This window comes from Neolamprologus multifasciatus, chromosome 18, assembly GCF_963576455.1.
Source record: "Neolamprologus multifasciatus chromosome 18, fNeoMul1.2, whole genome shotgun sequence".
NCBI lineage: Eukaryota > Metazoa > Chordata > Actinopteri > Cichliformes > Cichlidae > Neolamprologus > Neolamprologus multifasciatus.
The window spans coordinates 22,000,996-22,021,771 of record NC_140456.1 but is presented as its reverse complement, the minus strand read 5'-3'; the positions used below and the strand labels follow the sequence as shown (position 1 = coordinate 22,021,771).

The following is a 20,776-nucleotide window of genomic DNA, read 5'->3' as shown; positions in this document are numbered from 1 at the left end:
GTTGTTGACATTCCTCTACATTGTTTGGGGGGGGGGGGAAACTTTGATTTGACGCATTAACCTATGGGCTGTCCCTGCGAGTAGGGGGGGTAGGTAAACAAGATGGCGACAACCTGAGAAGCAAGAGTAACACGAAGAGTCAGGGGAAAAAAATATATCACTGAGATTTTGTCAGACTAAAGTTAAATAATTTATTCACTGGGGACGGACTCACAACAGAGGACAAACCCTGCAGCGAAAAGGAGGTTCATTTGGATCTAGGTGAGACCCGGTACCGGGAGTTAGTTAGCTTGTTAACCAGCTAGCTCGCTATTTACATTGGCATCCAACGCAACTCCGGTTAGCTTGCGTTAGCTGAATTTATCTGGTGCGTTTCTTCTGAGTGTAGAAGATGTTGAAGATGGTGTCTCTGCTGTCGGCTCAGCGTAATGCTTTGTCTTTAGAGAACAATGTGTGTCCCCATTATTGCCTCCGCTTCCACCGGTAAAGGAGGTGAAGTTGGCTAACGCTAAATACAAACGTCAGGCAAAGTTGGCTAGCTAGTACTGGAGGTGCACAGCCACCGTTAGCTCCAGCTGGATGACGACGTTTCGGTTATCCCCCACCTACCAGCTGTTCTCTGTCAGTTCACTGTCAAATTAAATTGCTATCTGTTGTTTTTAAGCATGTCTCTGAGATGAAACCTACTGTGCTTGCTGAATGTGTGCTTCCCGACGGACCGCAAAGTGGCATTTCAGGCTAGTTCATTCAAGCAGACTTGCTGCACTAGCTTACCAGCTAGCCAACAGTTGACACTTAAAATATTTATTCCGGCTTAAGAACTTGTAAGCTACAATCCTTACATATATGAGGTTGTTATGTTTGCATATAGAAAGAATAACCTGGTGAGTTTTGTTTTTTGACCACGGGATTTCAAGGTGGTTAGGTGTTGATGTGTTGTCGATTGTTTACCAAAGATGGCTAACTTATGTGTATGTTTTTAGTAATGTTTAAATTACTCATATTTTCAGGCACCGGGCAGTAAAAACCGCGGTGACATGGAGGACACCTGAGGACAGTTCAACACATTGGACATTGGAGTCGATCTCCAGGAGCCCCACTGATAGCAGAGATTGGACTGATACTGCTGCATGTTCTGACTGTAGATCTGTGCTTGGATCCAATCCAGCTGTAAACACTTATGTACTCTGAGAAAACTCTGATATCCAGCATGGACCCTTGACAGAAATGCCGTGCTGCGTGGCCTTGAATCAAGACTGGTTACCTCTGCTTAAGACTGTAGGGTATTAATTCTGAGGTGATTGGTGAAAGAGAAGAAAAACGTTGTAGTATCGCTTTTTCTTTTTTTTCAGGTTCTGTTCAACCGCACTTGTTGTAGATGTAGTTAAAAATGCACAGTATAAAGCACTAACTCGGTACTGGACTCCAAGGGTTTTTAGCCCCTTTTTGCCCCTCTTGAGTGAAAAAGTTTACAAATTGGGCTTGATCACCCACCTCCTCCCCTTAACTCTCAGGCCTGATTACTCCCTCTCCAATGTTCAGTATTTTGTAACTCATCCTGCAGAATTAAAATACTCACCTCTGTGCTGAAAAGTTACCAGTGGGTTACTTCACAGCAGCAGTCATAGCTATTTGCAAACCGTTTCCTTCACTGGAAGTACAAGCTGTCAATCATGAGTGCCAGCGAGTTGCCTCACCTGTCTGACTATCTAAATGAAAATGAACTGATGGAGATGGATACTTTTATTCACCGCATTGACTCTACAGAGGTGATCTACCAGCCTCGGAGGAAGAGGGCAAAGCTGATAGGAAAGTACTTGATGGGGGATCTACTCGGGGAAGGATCTTATGGCAAGGTGAAAGAAATGCTGGACTCAGAGACTCTTTGTCGCAGGGCTGTCAAGATACTGAAGAAGAAGAAGCTTAGGAGGATTCCCAATGGAGAAGCCAATGTGAAAAAGTGAGTGTTTCCCAATTTGTGTTTTATCTTGTTTCACATCTTGAAAGGTCTTTTTAGTTGGTTGTACTAGGTAAAACTAGGTGGCATGCCTGCAGTGTATGATCAAAATATAATTAATTTTAGTCACTACACAGAAAATTAATTTAGCCTGCCAACAGTAAAATCAGTTTCTTATGAGTTTTAATGTGTGCCATAGCCTTTAAAAAAATGCAGCTCCCTTTCCAAAACATGTACAACTCCTAATTTGTATTTTTAAAATGAAAAACCTGATACTGTACTTGAAACCTACCGATCATAACTGATAAGGGGAAAAGGCAGACACAAAGCCTTAGTTTCAATCCAAACACCAGAATACTGTAATATGTTTGAGACATTTAATTTCAATACACACTGTTATTTTTCTCACTTAACAAAGCCAAATCTGTCCAGCAATTGACATAGCAAAGATAATTTTACATTGTCAGCATCACTCTCGAGTCCTGAGAGTGAGGTTGTGCTTGTGCAGCCATTGAAATGTAAGAGTTGTTGATCATTGCGGTGGGTAATCCATCTGTCATTTATATGAACAAAGTCAACAAGAGTAGAATTATATTGGTAATATCAATAGCATTTGTGTCGCTGCATAATGGTACCTCCCAGTCAAAGCTGGCGCACACACACATATGCCAAACACCATCCGTAGATGCAAGGCCAACTTGCAGATCTGGCCTAAATGATGACTTTCTACACCTAGCCATAAAAAAGAGAAGAGTGATTGATTAGCGATGCACAAATGTGTGGATCTGTTCTTATCTAATAGGAAAAAAACTGCAGGAAATGGTTGTGTATTTTGCTAAAATGTGAAGGAGACAGCGAAAGGCTGCATGAGGATGCTGCATTCAGCGATTTTTAGATGCACATCAATAGGTCATTGTCAGCTTTTTGCAGTAGTCACATAAACATGAAACCTGATTACTTTCATCAACGTACTCTGTTAATGCTTAGTTTTTTGTTCGCGATCCCCCCCTGTGAGGGGGGGGGGGGGGGGGGGAGTGTCTTCAGCTCAGATCTTCACTTATCCAATTGATAAAGCGGTTATTTAATTCCAATGCATCTACACAACACAACAAGGAACAACACAACATGTGTCCACAACACAGAGGAAAAGAATATGTCATCAAATATTACTTATACAAAGCAGTAACGTGTTTTGTTTTTGTTTGTGAGTAGTAGATGGTTTTCTAGTAACTGTGTAATTGTTTTCTGTTCTTGGGGCTCTGTTTCCTTTGTCTCACTGCCTCTTTGATTTAGCTGTCATGTCTGTGTATTCTTTTTTTCTTTTCTTTTTTTTCTTTTTTTGCATCCCACATTTCTTGATGAGCATCGGTAGTTTTAATCACAGCAGTATTATTAAATATCACTCCAGCCTTTCGCCTTGGGCCTGTGCTAATTATAGAGTAAGCCTTAGAAAACTGTCAGAGCAAGTTCACCCAGACAGAAAGAAGCTGCAAGATAATGTGGGGTTTTTTTTTGTTTGTTTGTTTGGGGTTTTTTTTGTCTTTGTTTTTTTTTTTTTTTAGGCCAAAGTCACAACAGCAGCAGAGCAATGAAAAGCCCGTAAGCTCAGTTAGAATCATTTTGTTGGTATTGCAATGCCATGTTTTATCTAACGCAAATTTTGTCCTAGAAAACTGTGCTTTAAAATCTAAAACTGCATTTTAGAGCCTTGCAGCAGCTGTAGTCTCAGCTATTAGTATCTGCACTGGCTCTGTTCACTCGTAGTGCTGCCTTTGCACTAAGATGCAGTTTGAGAATGCAATCAGCTCAATTCACCATTTATCACTGTTCACCTCAATGTTGTTAATACTTATTTATTTCGGCTCGATTTTTATTTATTATTTTGCACTGTTGAGTCTTCGATGATATGAGTGGGAATATTTGACAACACCACTAAGACAAAGTCTGTTTTAATGTCAGCAGAGAACCAGAAAACAATAAATTAGCATTCCCTACCCCATTACTGGCTCTGGGGTGTAGTGTTGGTAATTAGCGCTTGTGACTTGTAATCAAAGTACAACAAATTAAATACACCTACAAATGCAAAGTCCAGTTACTGGTGTTGATTTTCTGGAGGAAGAAAATCATCATAAAAAAGTATTGTGTGCAAATCTTCAGTGTTACGTAAAAGTCCCGATAAGGAAAATGTTACAAGAGCGTTTTAGAGTTTCAGTATCTCACTAGGGTAAGGGATAAAAAGGAAGTCCTTGTGTAAAGGTCACTAAGTCAATGATGGCTGGGGGGAAAAAACAAAACAAAACACACAAGCTGACCAGAAGTGACGGTAGAGGTTAAAATGAAAATGCAAAATGAGAAATCCTTAGAAAACCAACTGTTGGCAAAATAAATGTAACTTGTGAGACATTTATTTTCTACTAAGACACTGACTCATTTTTTAAGGTTTTTTTTGAGTGGTCACGTCCAGGCCTGAGTCCAGTCCCAAGTCTGTGGCCTGTCTCCCCTGATAAACTTTGAAAAGTTTGTTCAAAGCAGAATGGTGAAAACCGGTTTGTCCACATGTGCAAATCTTATAAAAATAGATACACAGTCAGTACTTTGTAACATCTTCTCAGGCTAGTATTACAACTTAAAGTTTGGGGTTTTTTTTGAGTGTTTAGAATGCTGTTAGAGAGATTTTTGCAAAATTTTCCTGCAAAAGGCTTCCAGTTATGTGAGATTTATCAGCTTTCTTGCATGCAGAGTTAGTTTAATATCCATGCTTGTTTTGTTTTGCGGGGTTTGTTTTTGTTTTGGTTTGGTTTTTTGGGCATCTGTGAGCACCATGTCCAAACCTTAATCTTGCAGTTCCTGTTGTAATCCACGGTGTATAAGGTCTCCCCTATTTATCTTCAGCTGCCTTATACATGGTGTGTTGTTTCCTTCTAGAAGTTTGGTGGTATTTCATAGAATTCATTGTTTTTATTGCCAGGAAAATATTCTCCATGGCCATCGTCTGCCACCAAACTAAGCAGTGGGTGAAGGGTTCGTGTCATAAAAATGTTCAGCGCTTTTCCTCCACAAGTACCTTTGCCCTTTGCACTACAAACGGTCTGGTTTAACTTCATCAGTTCACAGGACTTGTTTCCAAAATACATCAGGCTTGTTTATTTCATTTTCAAACTTCTGCTGAGTTTCATGTTGAGGTCACAGGAAATGTTTTCTTTTGATGACTCTTCCATGAAGGTCACATTTGTTCAAGTACACCACTACTTTATCTAGGTTTTCTGAAGGTCTAACACAGCTTTTGATTAGCCTAATTAGCAATCCTACAATAAGTTGTTTTTAAGCGTTTTCTTGGTCTTTCAGATCTTTCCTCTTTCTGAGGTGTTTGTTTTGTGACCATGCAGACTTGTCAGCTGGGAGTTTTCATTACAATGCACAGACTAAATGGTAAAAGGCCTGTATTTGTATAGCGCTTTACTAGTCCCTAAGGACCCCAAAGCGCTTTAACACATCCAGTCATCCATCCATACACACATTTACACACTGGTGATGGCAAGCTACATTGTAGCCACAGCCACCCTGGGACGCACTGACACAGGTGAGGCTGCCGGACACTGGCGCCACCGGGCCCTCTGACCACCACCAGTAGGCAACGGGTGAAGTGTCTTGCCCAAGGACACAACGACCGAGACTGTCCAAGCCGTGGCTCGAACCAGCAACGTTCCGATTACAAGGCGAACTCCCAACTCTTGAGCCACGAGCGCCCCAGGCAGTGGACTTAAAGGAAACTTAAAAAGAAGTATGAGCCATCAGCCGTCAGGTCTTCAGCTGTCTGTGTCCAGAATAGAGTATATTCTGGACCTAAATGTGAACAAGTAATACCCCCGGCATGCTAATTAAGCTCATAGACCTTGGTAAAAGTTATCCAAGAGCTAAGATCTGTTAAAATGTCTAAACCCTTGCACCACATTATTTTTTAGATAAATAGTTAGATCCTTTATTAATTATTTGCAGGAAATTACACAGCAGCTTCTACACAAACGTAAGACTATACATCCAACAGCTAAACGATGTGAATTCCTTATAAAGGGTTTGTAGTTACGCAGGTTGGTTCACACAGAATTTTTCTGTGTGTGAAACCAAACCACAAGGAAAAGCTACAGTTTACAAGCTTATCAACTGTTTGAGACCAGAGTAAACAAGCTATAGGTGTGAAAACACCCTTAATGACATGTGAGGGGACCATTACAGGTCTGTAGTCATTGTGGTTGGTGAGATGACTTTTTGGAACGGGAACCAAGCAAGGCATTTTCCACAGCCTTGAGAGCTTCAGATTGAACAGGTGTGTTAGAATATCACACAGCTTCACGAAGCAGGTCTTTATCAGTCTCAACTGCTTTCTTTGCATGCTGGGGTATCTTTTCCTGAGTTACAAGGTAGCTCATCTAAAGCCAGTTCTCACTTTCTTATTTTAGATTTCTTTGGTTATATTTATAGGCTGCAATAGTACATGGTTCTGTCTCTTTGTTAATGGGGCCATAGCAGTGTCTCTTGATGTGTGAAATTGTTTTCCCTTTGCTTTTTCCCCCTTGTACTTTTTCTTCTTGTACACCCCTCCCACTTGGTGTTTGCCTTACGTTTTCCAGCCTTAGGAAGCTGTATTCCCGAGTCTGTGAAAGCCTGTCTGTGCTTGGGTGTCATAGTAGCCCCCAGCCTCTCTATTCAGCCACTGTTGAGCATTCCTGTGTGCCTAACACTTCCTGCTTTTAAAGTGTTGCTATAGGGACAAGCATGCTTATGCTTGCTTTGATTGAGCAATGCTACTTCTGTTCCTATGGTAACATGCCAAGAATGCCCTTCCCACGTTTGGAATGACAGGCTCACACACACACGGGCACGCACAGTGGAGATGCAGATTTTGATCAGCTGTTTATGTTGGTGCTGTGTGCCTGAGTCACTGCCATATCACTAAGCTCTGCGGATTGCAGGCCTCGAATGCACGAGGTCCATCAGTGCACATTTGAACTCAGACTGTGGATGGACTGCAGCAGTCAGTGTGCCTTAAGCAACAGCCCTGCCTCCATTTCATGATTCACTTTTTATGGAAATGAGCTCTGTTATTAATGCACTGTGATTTCCTACAGTTCACACATCATCTGTACATCATTTAGTAACCAGTTTCAGACTCGATATTTTAATGTTGCTCTGTTCTACATGTGGGTGAGCTTTGTAGTCTTTCTGCCAGTGCAGTGATGCAGCAGTAACCGCTTGTGTGTCTGTGTGTGAAAGCGAGAGGCTGACTAGCCCCTGAATATCATTTGTCTGTAGGGGGGGGTTGTGTTTAAGACGAAGGACTGACGCAGCTCATACACTGCAGGGTGACGACGGCCAGAAAAGCTCTGAAGTGTGTATTTTGTGAGAGCACAGATGATGTCTCAGCTCTGAAGGGACTGAAGAGTTTTATTTATTTTAGGCAGCCCTCCTTTATGGCTTTGACTTGTTGTTGTGTGATGCAGTAAATCACATTTAGTATCAAAGGAAGCAGGCGGAGAATCTTATTCAACAATCAAAACCTTTTTTTTTTTTTTTTTTACCCTGTTTACCTCTACTGCATTATGAAACATAAATGGCAGTTAAACAAACCGGTCTTCACTATATATGACAAAATATTACAGAGAAGTAAGCAGCATTTCATTCATAGTTATGCTAACTGCTTCGATTATAACCAATACAAGTTGTCTTGTTATGAGTGCAAATAATATATCGTGATGCTCAGTTAAATGTGCAAAAATACAAAATGATACTTGATTTTAGATTCCTTCCTGTAATTGTAAAGCAAGCCCTCAATATTTCCTGTGTGATCATCTGGATATTACCTCTGGAAAATCTGTGGTTTGTGCTTTTTTCCCTCTTACGATCCAGATTCATTAGCGTTCCCTTTCATGGCTTGCTGATTAATGTTCAGTCTCCAGGGGTTTTGCCATGCTGGTGATTTGAACATCTCCTCTTTGGGCAGCGAAGTAAACTGTCAGGTTATCTGTCTTTATAGTAAGAATGGAGTTGCTACTGCTGCACTGTTTTTGGTGGGTGCATATTTGTTAGGGTCTCATTAACAAACAATCGAACTGTATGACACATGTCAGAATTTAACAATCCATTGTTTAGCAGGCACTAATAGTTTGAAAATTATAGAAATTTTCATTGTTTTTATTATTCATTTTATTCATAATCCCAGTTACATAGTCATAGCTGCAAAGAAAAATGTGCCACTGTCCAAAAAAAAGCCTAACTGTATCTGCTCTGCTGCTGGTGCTTCAGCCTATACTGAGCATTGTAAATATCAGGGCTTTAGCCGCTCTGCTGGGCAAACTGTGATGACAGCAACTCTATATTTCACCAAGTGTCCTTTTCTGCATGGTGTTCTGTTAAAGTTAGTAGCAGTAAATGTCAGACGGCACTGTTACCCATGACCATCAGAAGCCAGTTTCAGCTGATAACATGAAGTCTGTTAATATAGTGTCCTTGCAACTCTGCTCATCCTCTTCTATTAGTCGGTCTTAAATGTGTTTTCTCTTAATTCAATGTGCTGACTTTGTTTTTCATTAAGAACTAAATCACATGATGAATTTAAATTTGACTGTCTGTATAGAGTAACTCATAAACCTGTTACGCATTATGTAGTGAAACAACTAGATTTTTCACCTGTTCTCGCATTGTTTAGCAGGTTATTAGAAAGTAATGAAACTAATAATACATTTGTCGCCATGCTGAACAGTCACTTACTGAAGCCAGTGTGCAGATGTACGGTACCCAGCCTTTAACCTACATTATGCAGCTAACATGGCCCAGTAGAAAATGATACTAGTAGAAAATGTCTCTCATTAAGTAAGCAAGTGGATGCATTTTCATGTCTTTTCTCTGTATGTTCATTTATAGGGAGATTCAGCTGCTAAGAAGACTCCAACACAAGAATGTCATTCAGTTGGTGGACGTTCTCTACAATGAAGAGAAGCAGAAAATATATCTTTTACCTACTGAATAAGCATATCTTGATTTTTGACATTAATTATTATAGACGGTCTATTTTACCGTTGGTTCTTTCTGTACCCAAGTTCTATTTATGTTCTGCACCTTTCCCGATTTATAGTTGGATCGTAATTGTAAAGAATGTGTTTGTTTGGTAAATTCTCTTGACTCCTGACTTACGTATATGGTGATGGAGTATTGCGTTTGTGGGATGCAAGAAATGCTGGATAGCGTCCCAGAGAAAAGGTTTCCAGTATTTCAAGCTCACGGGTAAGTCTTCCTCTTACTTCTCCTCTCTGCCCCCTCTATCCCTGAGTCTCTCTGCTATATTTAGTCTGAGCCTCTCTGCAGCCGCTGCTCCAAACCTAAGTTTAGATCGGAGACTTCAGGGCCTCTACCGTTAAAATTACTGACCGTAGACTGTGTGAATATCGGGTCACTGCTGGAAAGCCGCTGAAGCAAAATGTGATGCAGCTTTATCTAACCACAGAAATATATTATTTTTTAAGTTTCTTCTACTGTGATTGACTTTGGCTGGTTTTAAATGTGTCCATAAATTCCCTCTGGTTGATGCTTCTTGTAGGTACTTTTGCCAACTCTTAGATGGCCTTGAATATTTGCACAGCCAGGGAATAGTTCACAAAGACATTAAACCAGGGAATCTGCTGCTGACCACAGACGGCTCGCTTAAAATCTCCGACCTGGGAGTAGCAGAGGTAAGCATCGCCTGCCAGAGTTCCGTAAACTCTCTGAATTCTTACTCTTGATTAGAAGAAAAGGGCTGCCATTTCTTTGTATAGACTTGTGTATGACTTTAATTCCTTGTGCTTGTGTTTGTTCCTTATGTTGGTGCTTTAAAGGTGTTAAGTTTATAATTATTTGCATTGAAATGCATACAGGAACAAAAAATAATCTATTTATTACTTGCTGTTTTTCCTCAGGCCCTTCACCCATTTGCAGAGGATGACACGTGTCGTACTAGTCAGGGCTCTCCAGCCTTTCAGCCTCCAGAAATTGCCAATGGACTGGACACCTTTTCAGGGTTTAAAGTGGACATTTGGTCTGCTGGAGTAACACTGTGAGCGGCACTCTGCGTACTTGTCATACATTTATCCACATAAAGCTCTAAATTCTGTCCTTGACTCTTCTTGACTCTTGCTTCCTTTCAATCAGATACAACATTACAACAAGTCTGTATCCATTTGAGGGGGACAACATCTATAAGCTATTTGAGAACATTGGAAAAGGAGAGTACACTATTCCTGAGGAGTGTGGACCTCTCCTGTCGGACCTGCTGCGAGGTTGGTGTTGTTCGCAGCCAAAGTGTTTATATTTTCTGCATGAATTTTGGCATTTTGTTTTGCCAATTCAGTGGTCTGTCGCCTCCTTGCAAATGCTGAACAGCACCTGAGAGTGGTGTTTCATTCCCTGTGTGCACACAGATTAAAAAAAAAAAGTGAAAAGTCAGCATTGAGTGTTTGTTGGACTGGAAATATTACCATATTCACAGCTATTGATAGGTGTTCTTAGTATTTTAGAGGTGCCAATATACAGTGCCTATCAAAAAGAATAATTGATTTCGAACTGCTTTAATTCTGCAGCTTTTCACTGGTAACAATCGAAACATGTACTGTTAGAAGGGTTTGGGTTTGTAAGTTTCACTTGTTCACCTGTAGGTAGCATAACGGCAACAGTGGCTGCAGTGACTCCAATATGCTTGTAAAAGTATGGGCCAATTTGATCATCATATGTATATGTGCCGAGTGCACGGGAAGCTTCTATGTACATGTACTTCAAAAAAATATATATAACCTTTTTAATGTACCTTGTTTACTGATTCCTATGAAGACCCTATTATTCTCAACAATCTGTGGCTTTACGATGAAGTGGTTAACACATGAAAGATCCCTTATTTGAGCTCAGGAGGAGACGCAGACCAGTGTACTCTCTGTGCCAGACCCAAGCCCGGATAAATAGAGATTGCTTTAGGAAGAGCATCCAGTGTAAAAACGGTGCCAAATCCAATGCATGGATCCAACCATTTTTGACCATTTGAGACATGTAAGAGGAGCTGCAAAGTAAAGATACAAAACTGGCTGTTACTTGTGACACATTAAGTTTGCTATACATGTTTGTTTAAAATCTCAGATAGTGTGCCCCCTTCTAAAATTAAAATTACTTGCAGCTGTTGAACGTCATCACAAAACCGAAACTAACCACCTAGCAGTCAGGTGTTTTGCTGTAACCGCTGTCCACTGAGGACAACCAGATGGTTTGCAAGATGAGGCATGCATCAGGTTTATATATTATTTTGTTTCTTAGGTTGCTTCCCTCCTTATACAAAACTACATTTTTTGTTTTCTATACATTATCTTAGATTTAGCTCAGTTTTCATGAAATGCAACATGAGTCACACTTTAAAAAACTGTCATTTATTTTCAGTCCTTTATGCCTGTCAGTCTTTAGGTGTAGGCTGAAATAAAAGGCAGTGGATTTATAGTTCAGGGCACAATGAATCCATTAAAGATCACAGCGTTAACAGTAGATGTTTTTGTCATGCTTATTAATCATATATGAAAACATCCTCTAGACTGCTAGGATTGGTGAACAGGAGAATATAGGATAGAAAAACCAGCAGTCTAGTGTGTAATAAATCACTCAAATGTCAAGCAGTTTTACTGTGATCTTTTCTGTGTGCACCCAGTAGGTGGTGCTGTGACACTGGAAGTCACTGTGGCTTCTCAGCATGCCAGGCTTCCACCAAACTGTAGAAATCCCTCCAGCTGTTGACGTAGTTTCCATTGATCTGGAGCCAGCAGCAGAATACTAAGCACTTCACAGTCAGGCATTGCTTTTCCCGAGTGAAATACTGCAATGCTTTTGCCCCTTGTTTAAAAAAAAAAAAAGTCAAGAGTCCTTCAGTTAAAAACAAATATTTTTTTTAAAAAAAGAGGAAAGAAAGGAGGGGGAAAAAAGAAGGAACAGAAAAAGAATTGATTACAAGAGCCCAAACTCACTGCCTATAAAATCCAAGAATAATGTTGGGAAGATTATGTTTGTACTAACTAATGAAATCCTTCAATGAAGGCTGAATGCTAAGTTGTATTTCAGCATATTATCCAGCTTTGCTCTCTTTGTCCTTTTATGGAAATAAAAGCACCGGGTACTGGAATAAGTGCTGGGGCTTATACCTGTAAAATGATTCTGGGTCAAATGGAGGCAATTTAAACATTTTTTTTCTTCTGTCAAAAGGAATCAAATGTTTAACAATGAAGAGAAAAAAGAACTCCCTGATTTTTGTTTCTTCTGAAAAACATACTGGGCTTCAGTCCCCCGTCGTTGGTATGACGTCTGTGTGTGTGATGACGCAGCACCTGAGAAATAGTCGGTCCATAATTACATCGCCTAAAATAAGCCACGAAAAGGTGTCTTTCAGCCAGCGCAGCACTACTATCAGCACTCTGCACACTCCTGTTTTCTGCCTACTAGGAAACAATTACATTAGTAGGAGAGGCACTGCATCACTTCTACTCTATCACACTGACACTGCGCTTTTCCCACAGATTCAGCCCACATTGTGATAATTGAGATACAAAATCTTCATTACATTGTTACAGCTGTTGCTCAGTCCTTTTTTTCCCTCTCTCTACTGTACTTCATTGACTTCTTAAGCTATGCAGGATGCTTTGACATACAATGATTAATAAGATTATCACTGTCATTAATTGATGTTCTTGAATGAGGTTCCTGGCTGCTGTTCACCTTCCCCACATTGCTGTGGCCTCCCAGCAGTTTGTTAAATGCTCCATGGAAACAGATATGAGTGGAGGAAATTGTTCAGGATCATCGTGATTAAATTCACCTTGACATTGTGTTTGTTTTCTTTTCTTTCTTTTTTTCCCCCTATCTAGGCATGCTTGAGTACGATCCTGTGAAGAGGTTTTCCATACAAAACATAAGGCAACACAAGTGAGTATTTTGATTGTATTTCTGTGACTAAGCATAAGAATTATCAGGTGTTTGGAAAATTATACTCTACACTAAAAATAAAAGACTGATCTGTTATCTACATGCCCTTTCCCCCCCACCATCCGTCCTCCTTATAACCCTACCAGCTGGGTGCGGAAGAAACACCCTCCATCTGAGCCTCCTGTACCCATCCCTGCCAGCGCAGAGAGCAGGGACCCTTGGCGGAGTATGACGGTGGTGCCCTATCTAGAAGATCTGCATGGCTACACAGAGGAGGATGATGACGAGCTCTATGATGGGGAGGATGAGATCATATACACTCAGGACTTCACAGTGCCAGGTAAGAGTGGGCTTAGATAATTCTTATGATTTGAGTTGGGTGCTCTCCATAAGCAGATATGCTATATGCAGAATCTGTCAGCAAGGAAAGGTTTTTGGTTGTCTTAGTTCTGTTTACAGTCAGGTCTGAGCAGGCTTTGGTTGCATGCAGGGATACGGTCAATGTGAAGAGCAAAAAGGGGAAATGCATTTGCTGAAATCCGAGACAGTTTGCCCTGGGTTCACTGCTTTACTCCTCCATTTAGTTTTGTGTCATTGTTTTAGTTTGTTGTATTGAAGAAAATTGGACATTTCATAATTGTTACTCTGCCTCTACGAGGTGTAATTTAAACTCTGACACAAAATTACAGCTGAACTACTGAAAATTCACGTGAGGACAGAGTGTCAGCCAGTACTCAGGCTTAAGATATCTGGGGTTTGTTAGTGTCTGTCTCTCTTTGGAGCACTTGTTGGGAAGCTTTTATTGCACTTGCTGTACGGTAATGAGGAGTTGTCTTCAGCCCAATTGATGCTTCTGTTCTTCCTCTTTCCTCTGCTGCTGGGTTCTGTGTTGTGCTCCACCACTCCTTCCTCTCTCTCACTCACACAGACAGACAGAGCAGCAAAGAGAAATCAGGAAACTTCAAAATGTAATAAATACTTTCACATTGAACTGAAATTAAAGAAATGCACATAAATAACACAAAGTGAATGATTAATGAAAGAAATGAGTTTTCCTTCCTTCCTTTGGCTTTGAAGGTCAGTTAATGAAAATGGAAACACTGCAGTATCAAAACCATGGGTTTTGTTTGCTTTTTTAAAATTCGCATTTCCAAATAACTGCATAAAATTGCAAGTCTTAAATTTTCTCTGTAATGTCGATATCCAGGATACACAAGAAATTGGATGTTTCCTCCAGAGGCTAAGTAAGCAGAGTAGCTAATGCAATATGTGGAAAATGGTATTGGGCCAGAGCTCTTACTCCTTGCATTCAGGGGTTTTCAGTCCTATAGTCACATGTGTATAAAATCAAGCACCTAGCCTTTGTGCCTTTACAAACATTCAGAAAGAATGGGTTGTTTTAAAGATTTGTGTGGAAATGGTAAAATGGTATGGATAAGATATATTAGGTGATGTCCTGTGACTAAATAATTAATACTTAATCATCGCTGCTGTTTCCATCCCATCCACATAGAAATCGAAGTTCACATTAAGTCCTTGCCCTTTTAAAGTATTCAGTGTGTTACAGCAGTTTGCAATTATCAGATACTGTTGGTTTTGATAAAGGCCTTACTGCTAATCTTTCCGTCCCATATTGCAAAGAATAAAACAGTCACGTCTTAATGTTACTAAAACTGAAGGCTTTGGGTTCAGTTTGAAGGTCAGCGCACAAATGATCAGATATGTGGTGTTTAATGTGGCTTGGTAATCACACATCATTTATTTCACTTCAGTCATTCAGCCTGACATCGTGCTCATTTTTGGTGATTTCCTTTTGGGAGTGGCTGTGCAAATCAGTGAACTCAAATCGTGGAAGCTGCTGTCATTTCCTAGGATTTCCACACCGATTTAGGAATTGTGTGAGTCTCAGGGTTTTCATTTCTGTGCATTGTTTTATAACATTTTCTGTCATGTCTCGTGGTTGTGGCCCTGTGCAGCTGCAGTGCAGTGTGAGTTCATGTTGTTTTAAAATGGTATGAATATGAATGGGACCTGACTTGACTACAAATTACCTGACACGACCTTGATGAAGACAAAACATGTTAAATACTCGTTAAAAGTTGTTGTTGTTACTGTTATTACTGTTGTTGTTGTTGTTGTTGTTGTTGTTGTTATTCTTCTTCTTCAGAGGAACTCAGTAGACAAACTGCCTATTAAAGGATCCTGAGTAGAGTGGAGGAAGAAGTAATTCGTTGGTATCCTTTTAACTTATTTTAGTCATAAAGTTAACAAAGTTAGGAAAGCAGCAATTAAAAAAAATCATAAATTAATAGACTTGCAATTCTCTGATTTCCTGTAAGCCTACATCCACACTTACGCATGTAGAAATGTGTGCCAGGCCTACAAATGATATCATGGTGTCCAGTTTGCCAAAAACAAAACAAATATAGGAGCACACCTTCTATGATGTAAGACAAAATGTTGATTTTACAAGCCAGTAGGAGCGAGTTTTCCCAAAGCTCTGTCTCTGTAATGAAAGCTGAGTTTACCAGAATACCTGCGTATGACAGGACCTAAATGTGAGGGTTCATTGCTCGTCTGCTAATTTACCCCCCTTTTTTCTTTTCTTGTTTTTCGTCGTTTGTGAAATCCCTGAATAGTAAACATTACTACATTTTGTGCTGTGCGTGATTCCCTTTTTCCTCCAGAAGTGAGACTTATGAAAAGTTCTTATAAAAGCCTTAAAATCTCTACGTCATACTGCTCTCATGCATTTTATACGCTGACAGCATGATGGCTCTTTACCCTCACGGTCTTTGCGGAAATGTGGACGTCTGGATCAGGCTTGTCCCAAAGGAACAGCACAGGTGTCTGGATGACCAATTGATTGCACTTAGGCAAGGTCCTGGGACACAGTATGAACCCGAGGCATCTTAAATTCCCCATTTCCTCTCCATGCTGTGCCAAGTCATAATGTCTGCCATGAAATAAGGTTCAGAGGGCTGGAACAAGGTGCACTTAAATTATATGTGTACAAACTTCAACCCACCGTTGACAGGCTCTGGTAAGAGCAGATATTAACTGCATCTTTTCATTTGATTTAATTTGCACCCCAACTCTTCCTTTAACCCCCCCCCCCCTCAAATTAAAATCCTTTATCTGTTGCTAGGCAACAGCCAGTAATAATAAATGCAGTAGTCGGTGTCGGATATCTAGAATTGGTGCCCCACATTAAAAAACCAAATGGAGCTGCAGAATGTGAATGAAGCGATCTAAAAATAATCCTGCTGAAATGGTTTCAGTGTGGGAGTCTGAATGGGTTTCCAGGATACACACACACACACACACACACACACACACACACACACACACACACACACACACACACACACACACACACACACACACACACACACACACACACACACACACTCACACACACACACACACAAGCTCTCTCACTCACAGGAAGCTTCACAGGAATAAAATGTTGGTGTGTTTGGTAAATTAAATTACTCGTTTGACCTCTTCTCTCGTAATCAGTAAATATATATGTCCCTGCTCTTAATGTTCTCCTCAGACTTGCAGTTTGTGCTGTGTGGGAACCTGTAAGTTTATCTTGGCGCCTGCTGCACTCACAGATACTCACACATGTCTGTATTGAAATAAACTGGTCACACTGAGGTTAATTTCTATTTTTCAGCCGGTGGATTTCCGGTTGTTGTAGGTTTCGGTTTGTGGCACACTTCTCACCATTACCTGACCTGACATTTTGATGGTGCTGTTGGTAAATTAGATTTTCAGCATTCCCCTCTCAAAATATATACACACTTGCAGTATGATCCAGTATACGATAAATACAGATAATTTGTGAGCTGTGATTCATGCGAGTGTTTCAGTAGAATCTAAGAATAGAAATATTGATTAGAAATGAGCCTGAAGTCCCCTTCAGTTCTCACAGCTTCAGGTTTCTTGTGTTATCAAGGGGGGGGGGGGTTGTTGAGGGTTTCTGATGAATGTGCAGCATGCAGTTACAGGTCATAAAAATATGTGTTATTTGATAGAAACCTATGCATTACTTTTTTTATTTGTGTGGGGGAGGTCTGGTTTTGTTTGTTTGTTTTTAATGGATAAAACAAGTCATGCGTGACAAAATGCAGTAGGCTGTTTTCTATTTTTGGCATTTTTGATATCATCTAGTGAACTGGCTCTTTGCAAACTCATAAATTCTTCTGTGGGTCAACTATAATATGTTTGCAAGCTTTTCTGTTCAAAAAACAGAATTTTATATTCTACATTGTGCATCTGCAAGTCTTTCTTCCGTGCTTTGTGTCCATTTTAGCTTCTTTCTCTCAGGCAGTTTGAAAACAAAGCAAGGTTAGTTCAGTATGTACTCAGCATAGCACATTCAAACCAGCAGTATATCTGCTAACAACAAGCAAGAGTGTTGATTTTACATGTGAATGTAGCCAAAATCACAAAACAGACTCCTCTGATAAACTCCTCATTCACATTTGATGCCTTCTGTTACAAAATCGCGTCTTTAGGCCTAAAGAGAAGAAGAAACTAGAAACTGGTTTAAAAGTAAAGGATGGTTTTTATTATCCTTAATGGACGGCATTAGTGTCGCTTTTTCATACTTTGTACAGTCGTCTTAAAACAAAAATGAGTACTGTGTGTTATAAGCCTTATTGTGATGGTTGTATTAAACCATCAGTGGTTTTCCTGTTTTTGTAGGAAGGTCACTGTTGGAATTAAGTTAATCTTTTGACTTCCTGGTTCCTTGAACACTTGGAGTAGAAAGCCTGGACCTTTCCTTGTGCTGAAATTCAGAGCCTGACGCAACACAAAGGTTTTTGTCGCACATGAGTGTCGGAGTGTTTTTTGGTGCTTTGATGTTGGATAAAACAAGGTAAATGTCTACAGGGGTCTGCTCATACTACAAACTCACAGCTGGTTAGCAAAGCAGAACTCAACACTGGTGTATTGGGTTTGTTTTGAGCCTCGTATGTGTGTGTTTGTGTCTTTAGGACAAGTGGTCGAAGAAGATCAGGATCAGGGGAACGCAGACCACAGTCCAGCTGTAGCCAAGCCAGTTTGTGTGAATGGGACAGAAGGGGGGTCTCTGAACAGCAAGGCCAAAGCCGAACGCCGATCCTCATCCTCGTCCAACCCCTCACGTAAAGGAGTCTCCACAGCCAGCAAAATCCGCAAGCTCTCCACCTGCAAACAGCAATGACCCTCCTCCCCCTTTCTGCCTCAGCAGCAACCCACCTGGTGAGTGTGCAGACTGCTTCACGAAAATTGTGGCTCAATTTGTGCTTCTGAAGGACACCTTTGTTATACAGTAGAAGGTGGGAAAAGATAAAGAAGCCCTTATGGAAAGCAGGTGCTGCAGATCCAGATAAAAGGTAGGAGGAATGACAGTGCAGTGGAAGGGAGGAGGAGGAGTGAGTGAATAGAGTCTGTGTTGATATTCAGCAAGCAGCACTCTGGATCACCACCATTCCCCTGGCAAACACACGGGCACTTTCCTATACAGTGACAAAAAAAACACATCTGGACCTATCCCACGGTGATGCGTCTCCTGTTTCTGTTCAGATCTGTTGCCTTTGAAGGGTTCATCAGTCACCCTCATTCACGTGGAGTGAGGCAGATTTTTTGCTACAAGCGTACACATAAATTTAACAAGTTGTCCTCCTCTCTTTTTCCAGTTACCGCCCACAGCTGCTCTTTTTGTCTTCAGCACATACATAGCCAGTCACGGAGTGAGGCTGTTTGTCACGGGTGCAGTGCAGGAGAGATGCTGTGTATTAATTTGTTCAGGCGATGACTCATCCTTGGTTGAGATAAAGTGGGCTATGGGATGCTTGTGTCTCTCTCTTTCTCACTCTGTGGGTTGAGTCTTTTCCACCTTAACGGCGCCAATTAGTACTTGTCTTGTAAAAAAAATTCTGTCACAGTGTTTAGTTTTAAGACGGGGAGGGGCTTTCAATACCCTCGTCAGACTTCCGTTAATATTCTGTTGTCTGTGTCCCCTCAGGGTGATCTGTGCTCGTCCTCCTGTGTCCAGAGTTCTCACAGTTGTGAGAGAAACCTGCTGACATTAAGCCCCCCCAACACCTTCACCTGCCCCCCTCCCCTCCCTAAACCTCCTTGGACCACTGGCCTGCAGAGTCGTTTGAAGATGCGGTATTAGCGACGAGGAGGAGGAGGACAGCATGAAATGTTCTTTCTGCTCTGAGACTGAGGCTGTGAAGACGGTGTTTATTTTCTCCAAAATTTTGGGCTCCTTTTCAACTAAACTCATCCAGTTCTCTCTTATCATTTTCCCTCTCCCAACCCTCCCCCCTCCTCTTCAATCTTGTCATCCTCCTCAGAGAGCCAAGTGTTGCACCGGACGTTACAGACTCCCCCACCCACCTACCCACTCCTCCTCTCCACCTACCCCACCCACCCCTCCTTAACCCACCTTGTTTCTTTGACTACCTTTTGTTTTTACAGAACCCTAATGGCAGTTTTTAAGACACATTGTGATGTGTAAAAAAAAAAATTAAAGAGGAAAAAAAAACCACACATGTTATGAATAATTCTATATTTAAACCTCTGCTGAGCATAATTATGGTAGTGCTACCACCGACATAGAAACTGCATGCTGTACAGAGCTGGAAGAAAGGGAAAGCTCTTGGTTTTATGTGGATGCACTGACGGACTGAAGCCTTGAGATTTGTATTTTTTTCCCTCCCCTTTTAGGTTTTTTTTCTTTTCTTTTTTCCTATGAATATTTTTTAATTATTATTTATATAAAACATGTCCCAAACAGGCTGTTTTGTTGGATGATCCTTTCTGTTTGAATTTAAGTTCAGCATATTTTCATAAACACAGCTCATTGGTTTATGACCTTTTATTTTTTCCTCCCCCTTTATTTCACGTGTCCTTTAAAGAGCGCACAGCTCTGACAGGAATATTAGACTCATCTTCCTCTCGTGTCTGCAGCAATTAGGTAGTCAGGGTGATGCTGCGGTTGCGGGCGGCATGCAGTGATGTTCTTTGCTGTGTGCCGATCACTTCAGCGGGTGTCCTTCCCCCCACCCCCCACCCCCCACCCCACCCCTCTTACGCAGGCAGGCCCATCATCAGCTCCTCACTGGGATTAGATCAGAGAGCAGGTGAGTCACCACTGTGAGGGAGGGAGAGAGCAGCGCTTCCCACGTCAGCAAGGTCGACGGAGAGGCTCTCCGTACGACGAGACAAATGAAGAAGAGAGATGTCGCGCTAACAGACCAAAGACGGGAGGGTGATTAGTACGTGAGGGCACACTTAAGGTTACTGGTCTCACTCTTGTGTCAGCAGACAGATCAGCAGCAAAAAATCATTTATTAAAAAAAAAACTGAAAAACTTAAAGTGCAAATCGATTTTTCGCCTCACAAGGTCGAGCTTTTGTTGAGGCTGCGAGACGTTTTGAATTTTCTGCACACTAAAGCATACGCTTCACCCTGAACGAGGGTTAAAAATTTCATGAGATGCACATTGGAGCTCAAACAGAAGTTTAAAAAAAAAAACCCTGTGTACCTACCGTTTCATTTCCCAGTTGACTGTATTCATCACGCATTAGAAAATGTAGTATTTCTCACATGAATGCAAAACAAAGAGTACAAACTGAAGGCAGGAGAGGAAAACCTGATAATTAGTTTTCCATATTAGATCAATTCCTTGCTGTAGCGTCTCTTCTGGTTCTCCTCCTAAGGGAGGTGATGTACTCATGGACTGAACGAAACAAAATGTGATATATTGACAACGAACATGTCCTTAAAGATGCGAATTGTAGTTTCACAGGAAATTTTTCAAAAAATTCCCAGGAG

At 41.0% G+C, this 20,776-nt stretch overlaps 1 protein-coding gene across 5 annotated transcripts; it reads left to right on the top strand.

The window, feature by feature from the left end:
- The first annotated feature begins 32 nt into the window (after positions 1-32).
- Positions 33-19,275, top strand: stk11 (serine/threonine kinase 11). 5 transcript variants are annotated; one of them, XM_085139538.1, is made up of 11 exons: positions 33-261; positions 1,011-1,960; positions 8,876-8,959; positions 9,146-9,235; positions 9,549-9,681; positions 9,907-10,043; positions 10,139-10,266; positions 12,877-12,934; positions 13,081-13,274; positions 17,944-18,190; positions 18,262-19,275. In XM_085139538.1, the coding sequence occupies exons 2-10, from the start codon at positions 1,674-1,676 to the stop codon at positions 18,150-18,152; spliced, it is 1,320 nt and encodes a 439-aa protein (XP_084995664.1). In that variant the 5' UTR covers positions 33-261; positions 1,011-1,673; the 3' UTR covers positions 18,153-18,190; positions 18,262-19,275. The 5 variants fall into 5 exon arrangements, with proteins under 5 accessions (XP_084995664.1, XP_084995662.1, XP_084995663.1 ...); XM_085139537.1 differs by having other exon boundaries at positions 34-261; positions 18,957-19,275; XM_085139536.1 differs by having other exon boundaries at positions 17,944-19,275.
- Positions 19,276-20,776: the final 1,501 nt, after the last annotated feature.

What these genes read in the sequence shown, in the direction of transcription:
- stk11 (XM_085139538.1), top strand. Translation starts at nt 1,674, where the DNA reads ATGAGTGCCAGCGAGTTGCCTCACCTGTCTGACTATCTAAATGAAAAT. An exon ending in CCAGTATTTCAAGCTCACGG is followed by an intron (nt 9,236 to 9,548) that starts GTAAGTCTTCCT and finishes TGCTTCTTGTAG; the next exon opens with GTACTTTTGCCAACTCTTAG. An exon ending in CCGACCTGGGAGTAGCAGAG is followed by an intron (nt 9,682 to 9,906) that starts GTAAGCATCGCC and finishes GTTTTTCCTCAG; the next exon opens with GCCCTTCACCCATTTGCAGA.